At 48.6% G+C, this 23,211-nt stretch overlaps 1 protein-coding gene across 3 annotated transcripts in view; it reads left to right on the top strand.

The window, feature by feature from the left end:
* PDE4C (phosphodiesterase 4C) overlaps window positions 1-23,211 on the top strand; it is a 61,360-nt gene that overhangs the window by 16,733 nt on the left and 21,416 nt on the right. The window contains exon 1 of one of the 3 annotated variants that reach the window (XM_072601659.1): window positions 12,132-12,489. The exons of 1 other annotated variant lie outside the window; for it this stretch is intronic. In XM_072601659.1, the coding sequence (XP_072457760.1) occupies window positions 12,323-12,489 (167 nt within the window). In that variant the 5' untranslated portion in view covers window positions 12,132-12,322. Of the gene's footprint in view, window positions 1-12,131; window positions 12,490-22,667; window positions 23,150-23,211 lie in introns of those variants that run through there. One more of the 3 variants, XM_072601660.1, reaches the window with a different exon arrangement.

Consider the following 23,211-nt stretch of genomic DNA (forward strand, 5'->3'; position numbering starts at 1 on the left):
CCTTAAGCGTCTTTGGGAGTCTAGGAATACTGTGTATCCATGTGTGGATAATGGCTGGTTGCATATATGCATCAGAATTGACATTCATTCATGTCTGTAGCATGTAGTTTTACACATGTGAATAAATATGTGGTCTAGGTTTGTGTGTATGCACATTCAGGCTGTGGATGTGACAGGGTGTATGTACTCTAGCCCAGGACTCAGCTTCTTTGAAGCTATTATAGAATCTTGAGGGGGAAGGGAAAGACAATAGGGCCTTCCCTTGCAGCGTCCATGCTGAAGGAGTCCTGTGTTCCCCCACTGTCTATGGACTGACTAGCATTAGGCAAAAACAAGGCTGGAAATGATGACCTGCCCCTCCACAATAATTTCTCCCCACTTCCATGCCAGCATGGGGAGGGGGCATCATTACCTCATCTCCATCTCAGGAAAACTCACCCCCAGGTTCCTCCTCTCAGCTCTTTTGCCCCCCCCCTGCAGTTAACTCATTGTTCCCCCCACCTCCATCATGGTTCCCACTGTGCCTCTCCTGAATTTGTTTTAATCAGTGCCCATTAACATGTCTGGCAGCAGCCTCAGATGATGTCCCTAATGAAAAAATATCTGCTCACTCTTCAGGCAAGTGCTTAAAGGAAATCAGTATGTGGGCCGGTAATGGGAGGCAGAGTAGAGAGAATGGAGGAGAGGGCACAAGTGTGTACATCTAAATGTAGAAGTCCAGAGGAAGGACCTCAGAACCCAGAACAGCTCCCGCATTCCATAATGTCAAAGCTATAAGGGAGCATAGAACACAGACCAGAGGAACTGAGAGTGTCCTAAAATACAGACCAAGCAATCAACAAAGATTTATTCAGCACCTGTTATGTGCCAAGCATCAAGCTAAATACTAAGACACTAAGCTATGAAATATTCTTAGGATCTGAAGAGGCCAAGGTGGGAAGGAAGTATATTTCAGACTTGAGGGATGGGACACAGGTGGGAGATGCGAAATCATTTAAGATTAGAAATTATTAATAAGACTGAAAAGGGAAGTTGGAAACAGATTGCAAAGGATTTTCAACAATAAACAAGAGTCTGTATTTGATCCCTGAGGTAATAGGGAGCCACTGGAGTTCATTAAGTAAGAGAGTAACATGCTCAAACCTGTGCCTTGAGATTACTACTCTGGAAGATGGATTAGAGAAGAGAGAGATCTAAGGTCAGGAAACCAGTTAGGATCCTAGTGCAATAGTCTTGGCAAGAAATAAAGAGAGAGGGCCTGAACTAGGGTGGAGTCATGTGAGCAAGAAGAAGGGAATCCATGTCAGAGGTCATAGAATCATAGATCACAGACTACCAGAGCTATCAGAATCTTTAAAGATCATCTAATCCAACATCTTTGTTGGAGGAAGGAAGAGGAAGCTGAAACCCAGAAAAAGGAATAGACTTGTCCAAGGACACAAAAGGCCAAAACTCCAATCTCCCAAGTGCCCACCCAGAGGTCTTTCTAGCCCGTCACAATGGGAATTCTCAGGTCTGCACCAATAGGACAGCCCATAAGTGTCTGCATGATTGTGCGTGTGCCTGCTCATATCTATGTCCATTCAATTCAATCAAATGAACATTTATTCAATACCATGTGTTGGGTACTGTGCTAGAGAGTAGACTTCCATGACCTTGAACTCTGAAATTTCTTCATATGACAACTGTCTCCTGTCCTTACATCTCTTCCCAAGCTTCATTTCTCTTCCCTCCTCACCCTTATTCTCTCAGGGTAACCTACATTGATTTTGCTTTTCTCCCTTCCCAATCTTGATGTTGTAGCTAACCAATTCAAATTAGAAGCTACAGTCTACTCTCAATTCCCTTACTACTCATATACAGCTGAATGAAGCTACAGGAAGTCTTAGAACTGTGCTGATCATACCTAACACAATGCCTAATCTCAATGGGTATTCGTTGAAAACTCTTCCATACCACACAAGCTGCTTCAAACTCTTTCTCTCTTCAGGACTTCTTTCCATACTATCCCCCTCCCAAATCCCTCTCAGCAGAGGGCTTCCTATCACCCTTGACTGAGAAACAAGGAACATTCTCTAGGAAGCTGCGCTTTTCCCCTACTTCACATCTCAAAACTCCTTGACATTATCGCCTATTCTCTTCTCTTTTGCTCTATCATCTGATGAAGAGGCAATCTTTCTCATTGCCAAGGTCAATTCCTCTTCTTGTGTCATTAATTCCATCCCTCCTTTCTCCTCTGGCAGATCACTCATCTCCTCTGTCAGATCAATCATCTCCTCTGTGTATCTCTCTATCTCTGTCTCTCCATCTCTGTGTCTCTGTCTCACCTTTCTCTGTTTCTGTGTCTATCTCTCTGTGTCTGTTTGTCTGTCTGTCTCTCTCCCTTCCTCCCTCCCTCTCTCTCTTTCTTATTCTGTCTCTGTCTCTCCCCCTCCCTCCTGCTTCCTTCTTGCTGCCTACAAACAAGCTCCATCCTTAAAAAAAAACAAAACCTTCCTGTAGCACCACCATCTACTAAAGCTATCACCCTATTCCTCTCTTCCCTTTCACATCCAAATTCTTAGAAAAAGCTACCCACCCCCATCTCTACTTCTTCTCACACTTTCCTCCACCTCTTGTAAATATGACTTCAAACCTCATCATTGAACTTAAGTTGTTCTCTCCAAGGTTACTAATGATCTTTTGATTGTCAGATCTAATCACCTGTTCTCAGTCTGTACCCTTTTTGACATCTTAGCAGCATCTGACACTAATTAACATCCTTATTTCCCTTATCTCCACCTGCCTGGCTGCTCGTTCTCCATCTCCTTTGAGATAGCCTTGACCCCCCTCTAACTGAGACTGTTCTGCATGTCTCCATGTCCTAGGTCCTATTGTCTGCTGCAGCTAGGTGGTGAAGGAAATAGAATCAGAAAGTCCAAAATTCAAATGTGGCCTCAAACACAGACTAGCAAGGTGACCCTGGGCAGGTCAGGGTCTCAGCCTGAGTACTCTCAGCCTCAGTTTCCTCATCTACAAAATGGGGTAATAAATGGGCTATTGTGAAGATCAAATGAAATAACATGTTACAGTGCTTTGCAAACCTTAAAATACTATATAATGTTAGCTGTTATTATTATCCTTTTTTCTACCCCCTCCCTTGATGATCTTGTCGGTTTTCTTGGGTTCAGTTATTATCTCAGCAAAGATGACTCCTAGATCTCTGCATTTACCTCTAGTCTCTTTCCTGAGCTTAGATATTATCGGACATTTCCAACTGGATGTCCCATGAGCATCTTTGCCTTAATGTGTCCAAAAGAGAACTTACTTTCTTCCCCTTAACCCGTTCCTCTCATAACTGCTTTATTTCTGTTGGCAATATCACCCTCATTTCAGCTAGTTAGAACCATAGAGCCTTAGAGCCTTGACTGTAGCTTCATTTTCCCTGAAACCTCTTATCCAATCAATTGCCAAATCTTGTCAATTCTGCCTCCAGGACATCTTTTGCATCTGCTCTCTCCTGCGTGATCATACCCTATTTCAGGTCTTCAACCCTTGCCTAGACTTTTGCAAGAGCCCCCTGCTTGGCTTCCCTGCTTTCATTCTCTCTCCTCTTTAATCTATCCTTCACACAACTGCCGGGCTGAGATTGCTAAAGCACAAATCTATCCCTGTTGCTCCCCTGTTCAAGAAATCCCTACTGCCTTTGGGGCCTAATACAGACTTCCTAGCTTTGCATTTAAAGCCCCCAAAAATCTTGTTTCTGTCCTACCTTTCCAGGCTTATTACACTTCTCTCCCTCTCATGTATTCTAGTCAAACTGGCCTACTGCTCCCTGTTCATGCAAATCCATCTCCCACCTCTGCACCTTTTCACACGGTGTCCCCCATACCCAAAATGTGCTTCCTATTTCTGCCGCTGGGAACTCTTAGCTTCCTTCAAGACTCAAATGTCACCCTGTACAGGAGGCCTTTCATAATCTTCTCTGTTCATAGGGTCCTTCCCCTTAAAGTTACATTATCTTTACCTTGTATATACTTTGTATGTATGTGTGTATGTATGTATTTCTCAGTCAATAAGCATTTTTTAAGTGCTCACTGTGTACCAGACTGTGCTACTCTGTGGACCTCTTGTATCCAGGAGAATATAAGTTCTTTGAGAATAGGGAATATCTAGCAAATAGTAGGAGCTTAATAAATGCTTATTGAATTAATGTAAAGATAAAAATTAAGCAGTTCTTGCTATCAAGGAGTTTACATTCTACTGGGTTGGGGGGAGAGTGGAACATGCACAAAGACAAGGAAATATAAGCAATGTACAAAATAAATACCAATATTCAGAGAAAAAGTCCTAACAAGAAGGGGAGTCAGAAAAGTTTCAGATGGCACTTGAGCTGAAACTTGAAGGGAGCTAGGGATTCCCAGAGGCAGAAGAGTGAGGAGAAAAGGCAATCCAGGCATGGAGAACAGCCTGAGCAAAGGCAAGGAGGTAGGAAATGGAACACCATTTATGAGTAAGTAGGCCAGTTTGACAAAATGCATGAGGAGGGGTTGTGTGAAATAAGCCTGGAAAGACAGGCTGGTATCAGATGGTGAAATGCCAGGCGGAGGAGTTTGTGTTTTATATTAGAATCTATAGAGAGGTCTTAAAGTTTCTAAGAATGTATCTGTTTATCTGGCTTCCTCTTCCCCCTCCCCTAAGCAGGCCCAGTAGCCAAAAGAGAAGAGAGTTAAACTTTGAACTAAGGAATATTCCTTTGTTTCTGGTACCTCATGTCTAAAATGTAAGAACTGGATCAGTTGAGGACAAAAGATTCCTTCTGTTTCTTTTTTTAAAACAAATTTTTATTATTTTTTGTTTTATATCACTTAACATTACCTAAGATATCTCTTTCCTCTATCTCTCCCAAAGAGCCATCCCTTATAAGAAAGAATAAAAAAGAAGGGGAGGGGGAATAGTTTGGCACAACTAGGAAGGAAGGAAACAAGCATTTATTAAGCACCTACTATATTCGAGGCACTGGGCTAAGCCCTTTACAAATATTATCTCATTTGATCCTCATATCAACTCTGGGAGTTAGGAGCTATTATTATCCCTATTTTACAGCTGAAGAAACTGAGGTAGACAGAGATTAAGTGACTTGCCCAGGGTCACATAGTAAGTATCGGAGGACAAATTTGAATTTATGTCTTCCTGACTCCAGACTCAGTTCTCTATCCACTGAACTACCTCAAAGTAGATATAAAAGTCTGTCATTTTCTGTAGTGTCCATATGCAAAATAGGGAAGAAGATTTTTTCATCTTTCTTCTTTGCTTCCAACCATGGCCCTTATATTTTCATAACATTCAGTTTTTATTGTTTCATGGTGAGTCTTTCCATTTACATTGTTGCAGTCATTGTGCATATTGTTTTCCTGGTTCTGCTTACCTCAGTTCGTATCAGTTCATATAAATCTTCCCATGCTTCTCTGTAGTCGTATTCATCATTGCTTACAACACAGTAAGACAGATTGTCATATTCATTTTGCAGTACTTGTTTAACTATTCCCCAAAGGATGGATATCTACTTTGTTTCTAGTTCTTTGCTACTTCAAAATCGATGTTATAAATATGTAGGGGGTGGGGGAACTTGATTTCTACATGTCTACCACTCAGCATTAAATCTTCTCTAGGCTACCTGCCCAGAAAGCAGCTACTCCTTCTATGGTTTTTGAGTACCCTGCGGGTATGAGCTCCTTCCACTGTAACTCAAAAGTCTCCACAGGTGTCCTTCCAATTAACAAACAGCCAGTAGGCACAATTTGCTCTCAGTAGAGGCATTTACTCAGCATCTGTGGGTACAAACTCACTAGACCAGACTAGAATAGTTGTGAGACACCCAAGTAAGGAACCCATGGAGCCAAGGCAAATCACAGCTATGGAACTACAGGGACCCAACATTCTTTCTCTCTAGTAGAATCCTCATAAAACTCCTCTGGAGAGCAGTCTGCTCCTCTCCAAAGGTCAAATATAAATTTCCAGGAGTAGCTCTCTCTTGAGTCCACCACTAACTTTTTTCTTTGCTGCCAGAGGTTCTGTTCCTTGAAGCTGCTTCTAACCTTGGCCTCAACTGTCCCTCTGGACCTGGATCCGTCTAGATGTGTGTCTTTTCTCCCTCAAATTCTCTGAAACTGATTCTCTGATTGCTTGATGTCTTCTCTTAAGTCAATAACTTCTCAACTAGAGGAAAGAGGAGGAAAGGGAGGGAGAAAAGGAAATCCTCTCCTCCTCTCCCACCATCCTGCCTACCCCACCTAGGAGATGAAGAGATGACTGCTGAGCTCCAGGCTTAGCATATGAGACAGCTAAGTAGCACAGTGTGGATAGAACACTGGACCTAAAGTCAGAAAGATCTGAATTCAAATTCAACTTTGGATACAATGTGACTCTGGGGCAAGTCACTGAATTCTGAGTTCTAATCTCCCAACTCTGACATCCTGAGTTCTAAGGGACCTCCCAGATCTGACACTTTGTGTTCTAAGGTCCATCCTAGCTCTAGAATTCTCTCTTCTAAGGTAGCTTCCTTATCTAACATTCTGTATTCTGTGCTATGAGGACTCTCCCAGCTTTGACTGTGCAATCTATGGGAAAGAGATCTCCACTCTTGCCAGAGAACAAAAGGGTTTGCTGGGAGGTTGGAGGGTCTCGGTAAGAGACAGCTGTCTTCTCTTCCAATCTCAGTTAATTAATAGTCATTTATCTTTGAGAACATTCATTAAGACCTTAATAACAATAATAATCTATCACTTAAAGGATTCTGAAGTGCTTCTCTTGTTTGCTTATCACATCACTGTGGCATAGATAATACAGAGATTCTCATCCCCATTTTACAGATGAGGAAACCGAGGGTCAGAGAGATTATGTCCAGGGTCACCCAGCTAATTCAAGTCAGAGGTCCGAAATCTCTTCTAAGTGCTGAGTTCCTTCTGGCCACTGGATAGTAAATTCCATTTCTGTGCTGTCTTAATGTTTGCAAATCACATTCCTCAAACTACTGGGCGGAAGAGAGCAGCGGGAGCTTTTGCACCTCATCTTAAAGCCCTCGGTGTTTCTGAGGCTGGAGATGGAGCCTTTTGTAAAGACTAAGCTGTCTCGGGAGCTCACAGAGCCCTGCTCCGCTCCGCCCCTCCCCTCTCCCGTCCTCCCCCACCCCGAGTGCACCTCACCTCCTCCACCTAGCGGCCGGAGTGCTAAAGTGCCAGTCTCTGCCTATCGGTTTCCACCAGCAGGCAGGGTCTGCCCAAACTGGGGAGAGAGGCAAGGGCTGGTGCCTTTTAAATGCCATCCTTTGCCCTATTAAGTGAGTTAATTGGGGTTGCTGACTAGCGGTTTGATCATCTAAAATCACATTGTGGGAATCTGAGCTGAAAGAGACCTAAAAGATCATCAATCAAGCAACAAGCATGTATTAATCACCAGCTGTGTGCCAGGCACTAAGGATACAATCTAGTCCAAACCGCTCTGTTTATAGATGAGAAAACTGAGGCCCAGAAAGAAGGAAGTGACTTGGGATGATAAACTTGGCGCTAGGAGCTAGAAGCTAAGTCAACCTCCTCATTTTAGACAATCCACCAGAGGAATCAAGTGACTTGACCCAGGTCACACAGCTAGGAAACATCAAAGGTGCAAACCCAGGTATTCTTTACTCCAGGTCCAGCACATATACACTAATGCTGCCTCTGATGCTTGTCCAGTGTCACATAAGGAGTGAGAGAGATGCAGAGGCCAAGGGAAAATAGAAGTCACTTGTCAGTTTTAAAGAGTCCCATGGGTATAAATGAAAGAACCCTAGAATAGAAGTCAGGAGATCTACATTCTAGTCTCACCTCAGTCACGAAGAAGACAACTTTAGCCAAATCACTTCCCCTTTCAAGTCCTCAGCTTCCTCATCTGTAAAATGGGTAGTTTGGACTACATAGCCCCCAACACCCTGGTCCTCGGGGACCTTACTAGCTCTGGGACACCACTGAAGGTAAATTTCCAAAACAAAAGCTACAGACAGGAATGAAAACTGATGTTGTACCTTTCCCTAATCAAAAAAGGATGTGCAGAGCTAGTCCCCTACTGGCCTGGGATCTGAGACACCTCCTGAGATGGGGGGAGCCAGTCATGGGAAAGCCCACCTGGGAAGCAAAAAGCCAGTTCTCTGGGAAAAGTCAGATTTCCACTGGGTCTGGCATCCTGTGACTCTTGGCACCGTGGCAAATGTTCTCAATGCTAGTGCCTTCTTTCTCTTTATTACCCCCAATTTATCCCATCGGTTGTTTGCACGTTGTCTCCCCCATTAGACTGCAAACAGGGGCGAGCTTTTATCTTTCTTTGTATCCCCAGTGCCTGGTATAGAATAGGTGCTTAATAAATGCTTACTGATTGACTGAATTTGGAGGCAGAGGACCTGGTCCTCAGTCCTGGCCCAGTCTTACCTTCCCAACCTTGGACAAATCACTTTCCCTCAGTTTCCCTGTCTATAATGAAGTATTGGATCAGATGGCCTCTGAGAGCCTTCTAGCATGACATCTGCGACCTAAGGATTCTTCATTCTCCATTCTTAACAGCCCCTAGCTGTTTCCATCCCTACTTAGAGAGCTCCACTCACAGTCTCCTCCTCCCCTCTAGCCCCTTCCCTCCTCAGGCCTCTTCTACCTCCCGTTCAGCCTTGAGCCTGACAAGTGTAGCCAGAAAAATAAGAGGTTAAAGGCTGCAATGAAGAATGGGAGGGGGCTTCAGTGCTTCAGCGTGGCAGGACGGGGATCCAGGATGCTGTGGAAGCCTTCAGATGGGCCAAAACACCTCCTCCCCACCCCACAAGCACACAGACATGCTCCAAAGGGCAGGGCTCAGAGCCCTGGCATCTCCCAGGGGAAGGGTAGGAGCTAAAATTAGGCCAGGGCCAGCTATGGGATTATTTTTACCCACTCAGAGCCAGCAGGGCACTTTCCCACCAGGTGTTTGGTTGCAGAGATAGGGGGGTAAGGGGGGTGAGAGGGAGCTAAGGCTGTCCTGGTAACCTCTAGGAGGCTCTGTGGTATGGCGCTCCTGAGGCTGCACTTAACTAGGCACCCTGGTCTAGGTGATACTTTCTGAAAACGGAAATTAGTTGTTGGGGAGAATGGGAATGTGGACACTCAAATTCAGACCTACATACACCCATAGAAACATCAAGACCCTCCCCCCATATATGCAAGCCACAGAAACACCAAAACGTTGACTTGCAGACAGACGCACAAAAACCAACATGTCCCATTCAGAATTACAAAAATCTCAGAATCAACACGACATACTTCCAAACCTAGACACATATGTAGAGATCCATAGAAAAACCCAGACCTCAAAAATATAACCCTGAGAAACACTAAGACAACCACAATCAGACCTAGAAATATACACTAATACAATGAAATCATCACACATTGAAATATACAGACCCACAGAAGGACCCAGATACCCACAGAAGGACCCAGAAACACACTCTGCTCCAGTAAAACTAACACACATTAAAACATACAGAAACATCAGATATCCACAGTCAGATCAAGAGACACACACTAATCCAGTGAAATGAACACACCCTGAAACATACATCTAGATACCTACAGAGCAATTCAGAAATACCCTAACCGACAAATACTGTATAGACAGACCTACAGAAACATCAGAATTACTACACTTTGAGTCAGAAATATACCTTCAACTCCTAGACCTGCTGAAATACCAAGACAAACATTTCTAGACACTTCTCACTTTCTTATCCAGACTCAGAAACCCACACAAACCCTGACACATGAGACCTAAAGGAATACCAAAACATACTTCTGGGTCTGGACCCAGTCCCTTCTTAACACACAAACTGAAACACCAAGGCCTCTAGCACCATCCTCAGACTTAGAAATACCCACCCAGGTCTAAGCAGGCAAACACAGATCCAGAGAAATCCTGAGACATAAAATCCAGACCCAGAAACATATCCAAGCCAGAGAAACACCTAGACACCCCCTCATACCCAGACACAGAAGCATATAGATATTTAAACAAAGATCCAGAAACAAATGGAGATACACACACATACACACACACACGCACACGCACACAGAGGCACACACAAACACCCAGACACAGGAACACTGTGAACCCAACCCCCCTATCCCCCACCCCCTGCCCCAAATAGAAATGGAAAAAAAATCCAAATATTAATGAAGAACTTGATTGTGCAGGGCCTTAGTCATGCTAGAGGTACAACAGTTATTTTTTTAAAAGGTTCAAAAACTTGTCTTGCTTCTTGAGGAAAAGAGATGTGCCATCTACAGAAATAGCTACAGTACAATAAAGAACATGATTAAGAGATAGTATGAAGTGCCAGAATAGAAGACTGGCCTTGGAGTCAGCAGGATCTGGATTCTAATCCTGCCTCTGACACCTTAGATCTCTGCCTTCAGGCAGCTCTCTAAAACTTTACTGAAGAATGACAAGTTTTAGTTGGTACAGGGATTTCCCTATAACAAGGAAACGTCACCTTACCCCAATTAAATATCTGAGTATACACCAACCCAGACCTTTGCGCATAATCACACTCACACAGACATAGACACACACACACACAGCCCAAACTCACAGATGTGTACTCAGATGCACACACCCACCAAGCTGAAGAACCCTTTGGGGTTCCAGATGGCTTCTTTGAGGTCTGAGTGCTATTGGCCTCGCCTCTAGCACCCTACCACCACCACCCCCTCCATGGAGGCTGGAGCAGCTGTTGTGAGGGAGGGATGGTTGGAAGGATAGGGAGGGGGAATGTTTTTAAGCTTCTAAGAGTTTTCTTTGAAAGAGACGTTAGAGATGATTTGGCATTTTACAAATGGAGAAACTAAGACCCAGGGAGTTAGATGTCATAGTGGAACTCGAAGCCAGATCATCTGATTCCAAATCTAGTGCTTTCTGGAGAAAAGGAGGAACACCGCCCCCCGGACTGAGGTGGGGTGTGAGGTTGGCCCCAGGATTGAGGGAGGCATAGATCCCAGAAGAAAAGCCCCCCTGGGGATGAACTGGGCGGTGTGTGCCGGTGACAGCCCGGCCTGCTCTGTGTCTCTCCAGTCCAGTCCCGAGGCCCCGGAGGGAATGGTGGAGGGGGGTGGGGGTGGGAAGACGGCCGGATGTTTGGCCGATCCGAGCTCGGGACCGAGAAAGAAAGATGAGTCCTGGAGATGCGAGCAGGGTCTGGTCTGTATCACGGGCTGCTCAGGGGGACGGGAGTCTGGGTCCCAGGGAGAGTGAGTCTCTCCCCCACCCACTCCTTTCTCTTCCCCCCCCCCCACCCCCCCTGCTGTTCCTCGAGTCTCAGCTCCAGTACTGAGCTGAGAGGGATGGGGGCCCCGGGGAGGTCGGGTTCCGGCTCTGGCGCCCAGCAGGGTCTGTTGTGGGGAAGGTGAGAGGAGGAAGGGGGAGGAAAGAAATGGGGATAGCCTTGGTCCTGGGGGACCCGCCCCCCTCCCGCCTAAAGCACTCTAACACTTTATGAACCCAGCTGAGTTCAAGTCAGGCCAGCTCCAGAAGAGACACAGACTGATAGAGACCGGGACAGAGACTGAAATAGGAAACAGAGAGGCTCGGTTGGTGTGATGAGGCTACAGACAAGACTCAGAAAGAGATTGTGTTAGAGGGACGAGGTCTGAGACTGAGAAACCGGGAAAGAGATGGAGAAAGTGACAAGACTGAGAAGTCAAGAAAGCAAGCTTGGGATACAGAGGCAGAGGCAGGAGCGGAGAAACTGAGTCAGAGCTGAAAAGCAATAGAGAGCAGGAGGAGGAGGCGAGTGACCGGCAGTGCCAGACACGGAGCCGGGGTTGAAGCTGGACCCTGAGACACAGAGCGAGCCTAAGAGCAAAGTGGAGCGGAGCAGACCCCCTGTTCCTGGGCCCGAGCCAGGGCCCCAGCTGCCGACTAGGCGGGAAGAAGAAACTTTTGGGGAGTGTGCTTCGAGGTGGGGGGCCGAGGGCGCTGTCCTCTGTTTTTGTTCTTCCGGCTGCCTGAGCAGCCGGCCTGACCCCCCGCTCGCAGTCCCGGGACCCCCCCGGAAGCCCCGCCCCGGCGACGGGCGGAGAAAAAGACCCGACGCGGAGAGAGGGACACAGATACACCAAGTGACACACTGAGACGGGTGGGGGGGGAGAGAGAGAGACAGAGACGGAGAGAGACACACGGAGCCAGAGACACCCAGAGACAGAGATCTACACTCAGACAGAGAGACCCACAGACACCCAGAGAGAGAGCAGAGTCATCAGTCTGGGAACCTTTGGGGGACCAGCCAGCCATGCAGGGTGGGCAGTGCAGCCCCCCGGGCCCTGGCCCAGGTGCCCCCTCCTCACCAGTCGGATCTCCCCGGGCTTCCCCGCGCGGCTCCCCCGGGCTCTTCAGGAAACTGCTGGTAAATCAGAGCATCAGACTGCAGCGTCGCTTCACCGTGGCCCACCCTCTCTGGTGAGCCGTAGCTCCCCACGCTGGGACGCTGGGGACTGCCCCAAGGATGGAGGGAGGGGGTCCTGGGAGGGAGGGGTCTTTGGGACCTGCCAAAGAGACAAGCACCTAAACCCACATACTAAGCCTGAGGGGGGAAAGACCGACAGAGGGACGCAGGCAGGTGTAGACACTGGCAGAGACAGATGGCAAACTTGTGACCAATGCCACCATATACATCCCTTGGACTCCAAAGATAGAATGGTAGAGATTAAAAGGGAGCAGGAGACTGAGGCCTCAGGGAGGACAGAAAGAAAAAGAAATAGAGGCCAGTGGAAAGAGATGGAGACCCAGAAAGAGGCTAAAACCGAGAGCCAGAAACAGAGGCTCAGAGAGAAACTAACTAGTAAAGTAAAAAGTGATGGGGATGGAGAGACAGAAGGAAACAAGAGACTGGACGCAGAGAATAGGAGACTGGGATGCAGCTGGAGTCGAAGACCGAAGCCGGAGAGAAAGAGCAAGGGGCAGAGAGGAACAGAAAGCTAGGCCAAGGCGGGATGGGGGTGGAGGAGAAGCTTCTGGCACAGGAGCTGGGGGTGTGGGCCCTGTGTCCTTGTCCTCTCTCCTTTGGCTCAGTGGGGCACTTGGCCCCACCCCATCCTTGGCTCTGTGACAGCTACTGAAGCGCCTGGGTCCTCGTGGCACAGGCCAGCCTAAGTGTCAGGCTAGGCTCTGGCCCTGGGTGTGGGAATGGTAGAGAAGTCCTCCTGCAGACAGAGTAGTAGAGGACCTGGGGGAGGCCCCTGAAGACCCCAGAAGTGTGTTTAGAACAGAGACGGCTGGGGTCCCTCATCATGGGAGGCCTTACGGCCCAAACTCACATGACTCTCTGCACCTGATATCACAGCTCTGCTATTGGGCCAACAAAGTCAAAACTTACCCCCAAACTTTCCAATCTCTCCTTTTTTCCCCCTTTCCTGGCTGTCTCTATCTGGGAGGAAGAATCATCCCCCTTATTAAACCCTATTTCTGAGCCTCAGGGGGAGGGATTAAAAGCTTTGAATTTGGAATCAGAGTGCCTGCTCCTGTGTGTCCCTAGAAAAGTCACTGAACTTTCCAGGAGCTCCCATCACATCTCTGGAAAATGAGGGGCTTGAGCTGGATCATCTAAGGGACTTTCCAGCTTTAATCTTATGATCTCCAACAAGAAATCTACTCGCAACCGGTCAGTCAGTGGGAAACTGGCTATACTTCCTCCTGAAGGCCAGGATGTTGGGGGACAGGTACCTGGAGTTCAAAGCCGCTTATTGTAGACAGCCTTGCTGCTCCTCAGTCCCCAGGCCACATAGGCATCATTTGAATGCTCCAGACAAGTTGGTCCTGAGTGGTTTCTCCCACCCCAGAACCAGAACGGGACTGTCTCCTTCCCAAGCCTCCATCTGGTAGGAATCTCATAACAGCTCCATTTCTTCTGCCTTAGTCCTCTTTCCAATCTCTATACCCCACCCTCCCCTTCCCACCACACACACACACACACACATACACACCTCTGCCCATTTGCCTCCTGCCTCTAAGCTGTCAAATCAGACTGGGAGGAAAATATATAAATGTGACTGGAGTTTGAGTTTGGGGTTGAGGAAGGGAGGGAAAAGCAGAAGAAAGGGACAGAAAGAATCAAAAAGTGAATGCATTCTTGGGCTCCGTTAAAGGAAGCTTGGTGTCCAGAATGGGAAGGTGTGGAAGGGCATCCATAGACCACAGAGCATACAGAGGTAACCAGGCTAGGGAAGGATGATGCAAAGCCTGGAGAAAAGACTTGGGGTACAGAGAGGGGAAGGGAGTGTATGTGGGGGAGCATAATCACTGTCTTCAAGCATCTGCAGGGAAGTCCTGTAGAAGAACAATTAGCCTTGCTCCACTTAGCTCCAGAGGGCAGATCTGAGAGCAATGGTGGGGAGGCGGGGTAGTTTCAGGGAGGCAGATTTTGGCTCCATGTAAGGAAAAACTTACTATTTGAATTAGCCAAAAGTGGCCTGGCCTGCTTTGGGAGGTAGTGAGTTCCCCATCATTACAACCCTTTAAAAAAGACTACTTCCTGGGGACATTGTTGAGTAGATTACTGGGCAGTTAGTTGAGGGTTAGATGGGATGGTCTCTGAAGTCCTAGCTCCCATCACCATGGGGGAAGAAATGAAGCTCAGATACAGAGCAGGGAGGAACTTTAGTTCATCCAATCTAATTTCCTTTGTCTTATGAATTTTACAGGGAAACTGAGGCCCAGAAAGTTACTAACGTGCATAGTTGTAAAGATCACATTGGGAGACTTCATTTTAGGAGACTGTAGTCAGGCTTCAGCATTGAACAAGGGAAAAATGCTGAATTTCATCAGAGGCCTTGGGCTCAAAACCTGCCTCTGCCATGGGCTGCCTGAGGGGTCTAGAAGTCACTTTGGTCCTCTGAGCCTCAGCTTCTTCATCTGTAAAATGGGTCCTTGGATTAGATGTCCTCTGAGCTACCTTCCATCTCTAAGTCTGATCCTGTGGCTTTGGATCCTGCTGTGTGATTCTGTGTCTATCGTGGGTGCTGGTCTCTGATGCTACTGGTTTTTAGGGGGTATCCTAAGAAAATTCTCTAGGACCAAACTTTAAAGAACATGGAAGTCTCCTATATCCTCCCTTCTGATTCTACTAATCCTGGGTGAAGGTGAGGACAGAGGAGATCTTAGAAGGAACTGTGTAGATATATAGGGAGAGGGAGACTAGCATTTCTGTGCTTCAGAGGTTGGAAGCAAGGGGTCAGGGTCAGGCTTCTCTCCCAGGCCCTCTGAGCTCTAAGCCAGGGGTGAGCAGATGTATAGCTCCTGAGGGGCCAGGCAGGGGGCCAACCGGCAGAGTCTCAACTCCCTCCCCAGCCCTGTAGGCACCTGCCTAAACAAGCAGGGAAGGCCCAGCTGGGGCCAGGGAAGTCTGGGCCTGCAAGCTTCAGTCCTCAAATAGCCGAGATTTCCAGTGGTGACAGAAGTCTGAAGGGCAGGGTTTGGCCTGGCCCAGAAACCCCAGCTTTGGGAGAAAACAAAGAGGCTGGAACCCTGTCTGTAGGGTGGCACCCCACCCCCGGATCCGGAATGGGCGGGCAGCCAGGCAGAGGGCCAGAGGCTGCCCGCCAGGCTCTGACTCTGGCTTCATCTGCCACTGTTCCACACTGGCCCCTTTGTGCCTGGGCTGGAGTCCCAGTGCGATAATATCAACTGAAGCTGTAGGGCACCCCAAGGCCCAGGGTGCTCTGGGCGGGACCGGAACAGGGGGAGGGTGTTCAGGTGGGCCTGTGGTGGATTGACTGAATATGTGGCATCTGTGCCTGAGTGAGTGTATATGTGTGTGTATGTGTGTGTGTGTGTGTGTGTGTGTGTGTGTATGTGTGTGTGTGTGTGTGTGTGTGTGCATTTCTATAGTTGTGTTTACATCTCTGCGTATGAGTGGCTGACGGAGTATGCAAAGTCTGTGAAGGTGTATATTCCTGTGAGGGTGGGTATCAAGTGTTTGAATGCCTATCTCTGAGATTTGGGGGGAAGGAGGTGGAGACAGAGAAACAGAGATAAAAGGGTGAGGAAGGGGAGGGAGGGAGAGAGAGGATAAAGAAAGACAGAGACAGAGAGATAGGAGAGTGAGATAAGAGAGAACAAAGAGAATGAAATAGGAGGGGAGAGGGAGGAGAGACAGAGAAGAGAAAGAGGGGAGTCAGAGACAGAGGAGAGGAGAGACAGACAGAGACATAAAGAGACAGTGTTTCTTAGAGCTAGTGCTCAAGTTTGAGTGTGATGTATGCATGGAAGGAGCCATCTGGCAGACTTACTGGGATGGTATAGTAGGTGTTCTGGTTGGGATTGGTCTAAATGGCTGCATAGGACCTTCCATCTCTGAGCCTCTGGGTGTCTAACCATCATTAATTAGCAAGCATTTATAGAGTACCTTCTATCTGCTAGACCTTGTGCTACATGAGGGAGACAGAAAGACAACAAGGTCCAGTGTTGACAGTACAGCAGAAAGATTGGTGGACTAGGATTTGTTACTGTTTCTTCTTCATTCTCTGAAGGGCACCAGGACATCAGGAAGGAGATATCATGACTTGCACGTGAACTGGATTTAAGTGAAGCAAGACTGTGCAAAGGCACGCACTGGCCTCAAGCTCTCCTCGAGCCATCTGGGTCCAGTGGCAAGATATAGATCAGGATGAGTGGAAATGGCCAGGATTGGAGCTTAGCCTGAGTTCGAATCCTGTTTCTGATAGCTGTGTGGGGATGGGCAAGTCACTTAATTTCTCTCATCCTCAATGTCCTTATCTTTAATACCTCACAGGGTTGTGGTAGGGACCAAATGCTATATAAATGTAAGTTTCTGCCCTCTGGTAGATGACATTCTATGATGAAGCTAGGGCTGTGTTTAATACAAACTATATACGGTAAATGTAAAGTGATTTCAGGGGGGATCACTAGTCACTGTATCAGCCAATTAACAAAAATCATCTACTGCATGCCAGGCATTGTAATAAATCCCAACTACCAAACTGATCTTGCTAAAGAACAGGTCTGGCCACCACTACCCCCCCCCCACACACATATGCTCCACATATAATCAACTAGGATCAAATATAGAATCTTCTGTTTGGCTTTAAAAGTCCCTTCAGCACCTCTCCCTGGGGAAGCTAGGCGGCTCAGTGGTTAGGGCACTGGCCCTGGAGTCAGGAGGACCTGAGTTCAAACTGATTTGACACTTACTAGCTGTGTAACCCTAGGCAAGTCACTTAACCCCAAATGCCTCCAAACAAATAAACAAAAACTGTCCCCCTCCTACTTGTACCTTACTCCCTTCCTTTGGTCTATGATCCAGCCTCTCTGGTCTCCTTGGTGCTACAAGTCACTCCATCTCTGAACTCAGCATTTCCCCTGGTTGCCCCCCTCCCCCCCCATCTCACCCCCTGTCCCATGCTTCACATGCTCTCACTCCTCATCTCTGGCTCCTGACTTTGCCAGCTTCCTTCAGGTCTCAGATTAAATCTGACCTTCACCAAGAAATGTTCTGCATTCCTCTGTAATCTTAGTGCCTTCCCTCTGAGCCTCTCTCCAATTTATCCCGTGTATATCTTATACATATAAAGTTTTGCCCACATGTGTCTGTCTCCTCCATCAAACTGTGAACTCCTTGAAGACTAGAACCATATTTTAGATACAGAGAGTATCCCAAGATGCTTGGCACACAGAAAACACTGAATAGATGTCTGTTGACTGACTGGGCACAAGGAATACGATTTACAAAGGAAAATGACTCTGCCTTCACAGAGTTTAGCAGTTGGGAATGAGTAATCTTTATGGAGTTGAAAGAATAAGTTTTATATATAATGGGGATGTATGGGCTGCCCAGACCATAATCCTTCAAGGAGACAGCTTCAATTTGAAGACCCAGGAACTGAGTTCAAATCCTGACTGTCCTACTTACTTGCATCACCTTTGGCAATCCTCCCTATGCCTCAGTTTCCTCATTTGTAAAATGAAGGGGCAAGGTTGTATAGCCCCTGAAGTCCCTTTCAGCTATGATCCCATTCCCTCCCCCAAAGAACATAGTAACCTTCCATCTTTTCTCATCCTTATGCGTCCCTCGTCCCTCTTCTCCCTCAGATCCTCCAGTGAGGCCTTCATCCGTTGCATGGGTACCAGCGTACTGCTTCAGCTGTCCATGCCCATGTCTTCTCTTGCTTTTGATACGTGGCCAGCCTTATCTCTTTTTATGATCATTTATTTCCTCAGTGATTTCTTTCCTGGCTTCTCAACCTATTTTGTTTTATGGACCCCTTTAGCAGTCTGGAAAAGTCTAAGGACCACTTTCTCAGAATGTTGTAATTAAATGCATAAAATAAAAGACATAGGACTACAAAGGAAATTGATCATATTGAAATACAGTGACTGAAATATATTTTTTTAAAGTTCACAGACCCCCTCCCATAGGGAAAACCTCCCATAGTAGAGAGGGCTAGACTTGATGTCAGGGAGACCTAGCTTGTCTCTGAACTGTATTGGCTGTGTCAATCTCAGCAATTAACTTTCTTAATTTCTATCTGTCCCAAACAACTCCCTATAGGTTCTCTATTAGGTCATAGAGGGCTTGCAATATGTATTGGTGATGGCATTTTTCCATGCCTAAGATAAAATCATAGATTCTTGCAAATATTAAAGTGAGAAATTATTATTAATTTCCCTCTGGTGTTCCATCCCCTGTCTAAAATCTAGACCTCTTTACCTACAGTACTATCTTGAGAGGCAACCTATTGGAGAGGAGAGTCCTGGGCAGGGTGTCAGAAGACCTGGGTTCCAGTCTTCCACTGACTGATAGAGGGAGTTTCCACACCTGAAATTTCCCCATGATGATACAATCACACATCCTTCATTTTTTTCATATTCCTTATGCCACTTCTTACACTCATCACTGATGGCATTGTGGTATTGCAGAAAGAATTCTGGACTTGAATTCAGAAAGACCTGTATTCAAATTCCACCTTTGCCACTAGCTGTGCAAAGTTGGAACGAAGGGGAATGGGGAAAGGAATGAGAATTTATTAATCTCTTACAATGTACCAGGCACTGTGCTAAGTGTTTTATAAATATTATCTCATTTGATCCTTAGAAATAGAAGCTGTTACTGAAAAAAATAAATTTTTAAAAAAGATAAAAATAAAACAAAAAATAGTATCTAAAAAAAAGAGATAGAAACTGTTATTATCCTCATTTTACAGTTGAGGAAACCAAGGCAAACACAGATTAAGTTAATATGTCTTGCTTGGGATCACACACGTAGTTAACAGTGTGAGGTTAGATTTGAATTTAGATTTTCCTGACTCCAAGTTTAATCCACTGGGCCACTTTTACAGGGATGCTTTTTTTCAGTTGTGGGTTGGTCTATAAAATGGATACTGAGATCCTTTTCAACTGAGGCTCTGTGATTCTACTGATTATTATAAGACACATACTGTATGTTACTTGTACACAGGGTGGGTCTGTCCACTCTCCTCTAGGTCATCCACTACGATGATTATTCATGCTGTGATGTTCCAGGAGGTGTCAGGACAGGACCTGTCTTTATGAGTGGCAGGGGTTGGAATAGGCTGTACCTTGATCTCCTGAATGAATATTAAGATTAGGGTTAGAAGCCACCTGGTGAGGGGGGCAGGGCAAGGGAAGCACCAAGAATGCTGGCTCTGTTAGATTGTAGAGTGTATGAAGAGAAGAGAAGAAATGTGTCATATGCCTGGAAAAGTAGGCTGGAGACAATTTGGGAAGGGTTTTAAATGCCAAACAAAGTGTTTGTAATTGAGCAGGAGAGTGACACTGTTCGACTTCAGCTCAGCTGCTGAGGACATAACTATGAAAAATGATAGTCTCTTACATCAGAGAGTTTATAATTAAAATGTTAAACCTGTCTTGCTAATCGCAGAGGCAGTATGGTACAGTGGAAAGACCTCTGGAAGTCAGAGCATTTGGATCATCTAAATTCCAGCCAGACTAGTCATTAACTCCGTGTGACCTCAGGCAAGTCACTCAACCTCTGTGGGCCTCAGTTTCCTCACCTGTAAAATGGCACAAAGAGGTTGGTTAAGATGATTTTGGAAGTTTCTCCTAGATCTGTGCATGATGTGATCTGATGGCTTGGTCTGTAGGGCACTGCTCTGGGGTGAGTATGATCCCAGGAGAGAAACCATTGCCCCTAGGGCAAGGGTCAGGCTGGAACAAGATGCTCAAAGGTCCAGGGACTAGAAGTTGCTAGGAGGGAGGTCTTCCAGCCCATATTGAACTCTGAGAGAAGAGAAAACCATGGTCCTCATTAACTTTCCGGGTTGTTTCCTTCCCTGCCCAACTTTTCCAACAGGAAGGACCGAAAGCTGGCCCTAGGCCACTGGTAAATGTTCTTAGAGATTCCCTTTCTGTATGGATAGTCTAGAAGTCCGAAGAAATCCAATCCAACCCTCGAACTGTGGTTTTAGGCAAGTGAGTAGGGGGAAACAAGAAATCTCCGGGCTACAGATTGGGGGAAGGAAAAGGTCCCTGGTTTGGAGCAAAGTGAATCAATCCTCTTCGGCCACTCAGCCCTGGGTCCGCAGCAGTGGCGCCTCATCCCGCCAGGGGGCAACACAGACCCTGTTCTTCCTTCCCCACTGCTCCTTGGATTTCTGGGGGGAGAGGGGTGACGCTGGAGCCAGAAGACGCAGGGGAGGGGGCGGGGCAGCAAGGCCGCCCCATCGGGACTTGCAGAGGGCCAATGACCGTGCTCAGAACCAGGCACTGTGGGCCTCCTGCTTCGCGACCCAGTCCGTCCCCCACCCCCAACCCCCCGGACGCCCCGCGGATCCTCCTGCGTCATGGAAAGCATTGCCTCTGACCCTCAGGGCCCCCAGCGGCCGGGGCCGGGATGGGCCAGCATGGGCGGAGCGCGACGTCTGAGCTCCGGCTTCCTAGCAGCAAGTCCCAGTCCTCCATCCCTCCCTCGGCCCGGACTGGGAGAGCCTCATTTAACCCTTCCTGCTCTCCGCAGGGTCTTCCTGCGAGTCTTCTCAGAGGGAGAAACTGAGGCAGAGGCTAGGGTCCTGGGGCCTATAACGGGTGGCTAGAGAACTAGCATTCCAACAGCGGCCGCTGCGCTTCTAGGATCTTCCCATTCTCGTTCCGAGGTCTCTATTCTCTGGGAAAGACCCTCTCCCCCACCCCTCAGTAGGTGCCAAGCTCCCGGCGAGGGTCTAAGCGCATCTGGGCCCTGTAGGCACGGGCCAATCAGTGACTGAGCTTGTCACGGCCCCGCCCCCGGGCCAGGGTTCCTGCCCACCTCTCCGTCTCCAGCCCGGCGGGGAGGCTGAGATCTGACCCTCGTAAGATTTCCACTCCCCACGTCTCCGGCCTGGCGCCAGTAGTCGGCGGCCCCCAACCCCCACGCCGCCGGTGCTGTCCGTTGCTTCCCTGCCCCCCCCCCCCGCCCCCAGCCCATCTCTGAGAGGCCAAGCAGACTTCTTCTGGACCTTGGGAAGTGTCGGCCTCCCCAGCCGGGAGCCTCTACGTCTATTTGGAACAGGAATAGCTCCTTTGATCCTCTACGCACCTTTGGCAGATAGGGGGTGCAGGCATTATTTTGCTCATGTTCAGGCGGAGACATAATAAAGAAGGGAATCCGCGACCTGGGTCGCCTGACTACAAGGCTAGGCTTCTTTCCAGGGCATCCTGGCAAGTGCATACATCTGAATGTACCAGTGTGTTATCAGTCAATCCACAAGTGTGGATTAAGTGCCTACTCTGCACCAAGTTCTGGGCTAGAACTCGGAGACAGGGATAGGGACTGCCCCATGATGTCATTCGTATGGGGAAACTCTCAGCCAGTCTGAGTCGGCATCTCCTTTACGAATTATACAGTCTTAAAAAGTAGACCCAGGGATAACAAAAGACAAAAATGAAACAATCCCTTCCTTCCCTTAAGCAGCTAACTTTCATCCTCTGGGGGGAAATGATACGTGCACGTACAAGCATTTACAAAACTCATACAATACAGTAAATGCAAGGCAATGGGGGAAGCTGGAAACTAGGGGATCATGGAAGGCCTCAGAAAGGAGGTAGCCTTCGAGCTGAGTTTGAATTCCATGAGGGAGAGGTGAGGAGAGAGTGCTTTCCAGTCGCGGGGGACAGCGTTTGCAAAGGCACGGAGACAGGAGATGGTATGTCATTCGATGTAAAGGTATGAGGAACAGTAAGAATACGAGTTTTGAGTAAAGGGGCAAATGTGCAAACAGCGGGGAAAGATGGGCTCAAGTCAAACCGCTTAGTGTCTAAATGCCGAGCTGACTTTGGCAACATCGGTGTCCGTGTGCATCAGTATGTGGTCGGTGTGAGGGTGTCCGGCTGGGCGCGCGTGTGCGCGGACACGTCCCCGGACTGACCTTCCCCTGAGCCCCCGGGCTTCCCCGACCTCAGACTCTCCGCCCCCGCCCCCGCCCCTGGGGCCGCCCAGCCCGGCTTTTTAACCCTTCCCTCGCTCCTGGGCTAGAGCTCGGCTGCACTCTGGGTCCGGGGTCTCTGGGCAGCGCAGAGTTAAGAACGAAGGGATGACGTCACGGCGGGGGCTGGCCGGAGCGCGCGGCCGGAGGGAGGGGGGGGCGGCGCGTGGCCGAGCCCGGCTACCCCGGAGCGCGGCGCGCCCCCCCCAACCCCCGCCCCGGCCGGGCTCGGGATCCTCACTGTGCCGCTAGGCGCTGCCCAGCCCCGAGCGCCGGACGGGAGGGGGCGGTGGGAGGCGAAGGGGAGGAGTCCCGAGCATGCGCCCCCAGCCCGGAGCCCCCAGCCCCGAGCGCAGCGCAGCGCGGCGGCCCGCGGCTCCTCCGGCCCGAGCCGCGAGCCATGTCCCCGCCGCGCTCCGGGGCCCCCAGCAGCTGCTGCGAGCGCCGCCGCCGCCCGGGGAGGAGGAGGCGGAGGGGGCGGAGGCGAAGGCGCAGGAGGCGTGAGTCCCGCGCTCCGGCCCGGGCGCCACTATGAACCTGCCGCCGGCCAGCGGGGGCGGCCCCCCGACCCCGCTGCGCCTGGGCGGCGGCGGCGGCGGCGCCCACCTCCTCGGCTCGCCCTGCGCGGTCAACCGGCCCATTGACATCGTGGGGAAGCGCCGACGGTAACGCCCAGGGGACGGGCTGGGAGCCCCGATCGGGACCCGGGGGAGGGTGCGGGAGCGGG

Source organism: Notamacropus eugenii, chromosome 4, assembly GCF_028372415.1.
Source record: "Notamacropus eugenii isolate mMacEug1 chromosome 4, mMacEug1.pri_v2, whole genome shotgun sequence".
Classification (NCBI taxonomy): Eukaryota; Metazoa; Chordata; class Mammalia; order Diprotodontia; family Macropodidae; genus Notamacropus; species Notamacropus eugenii.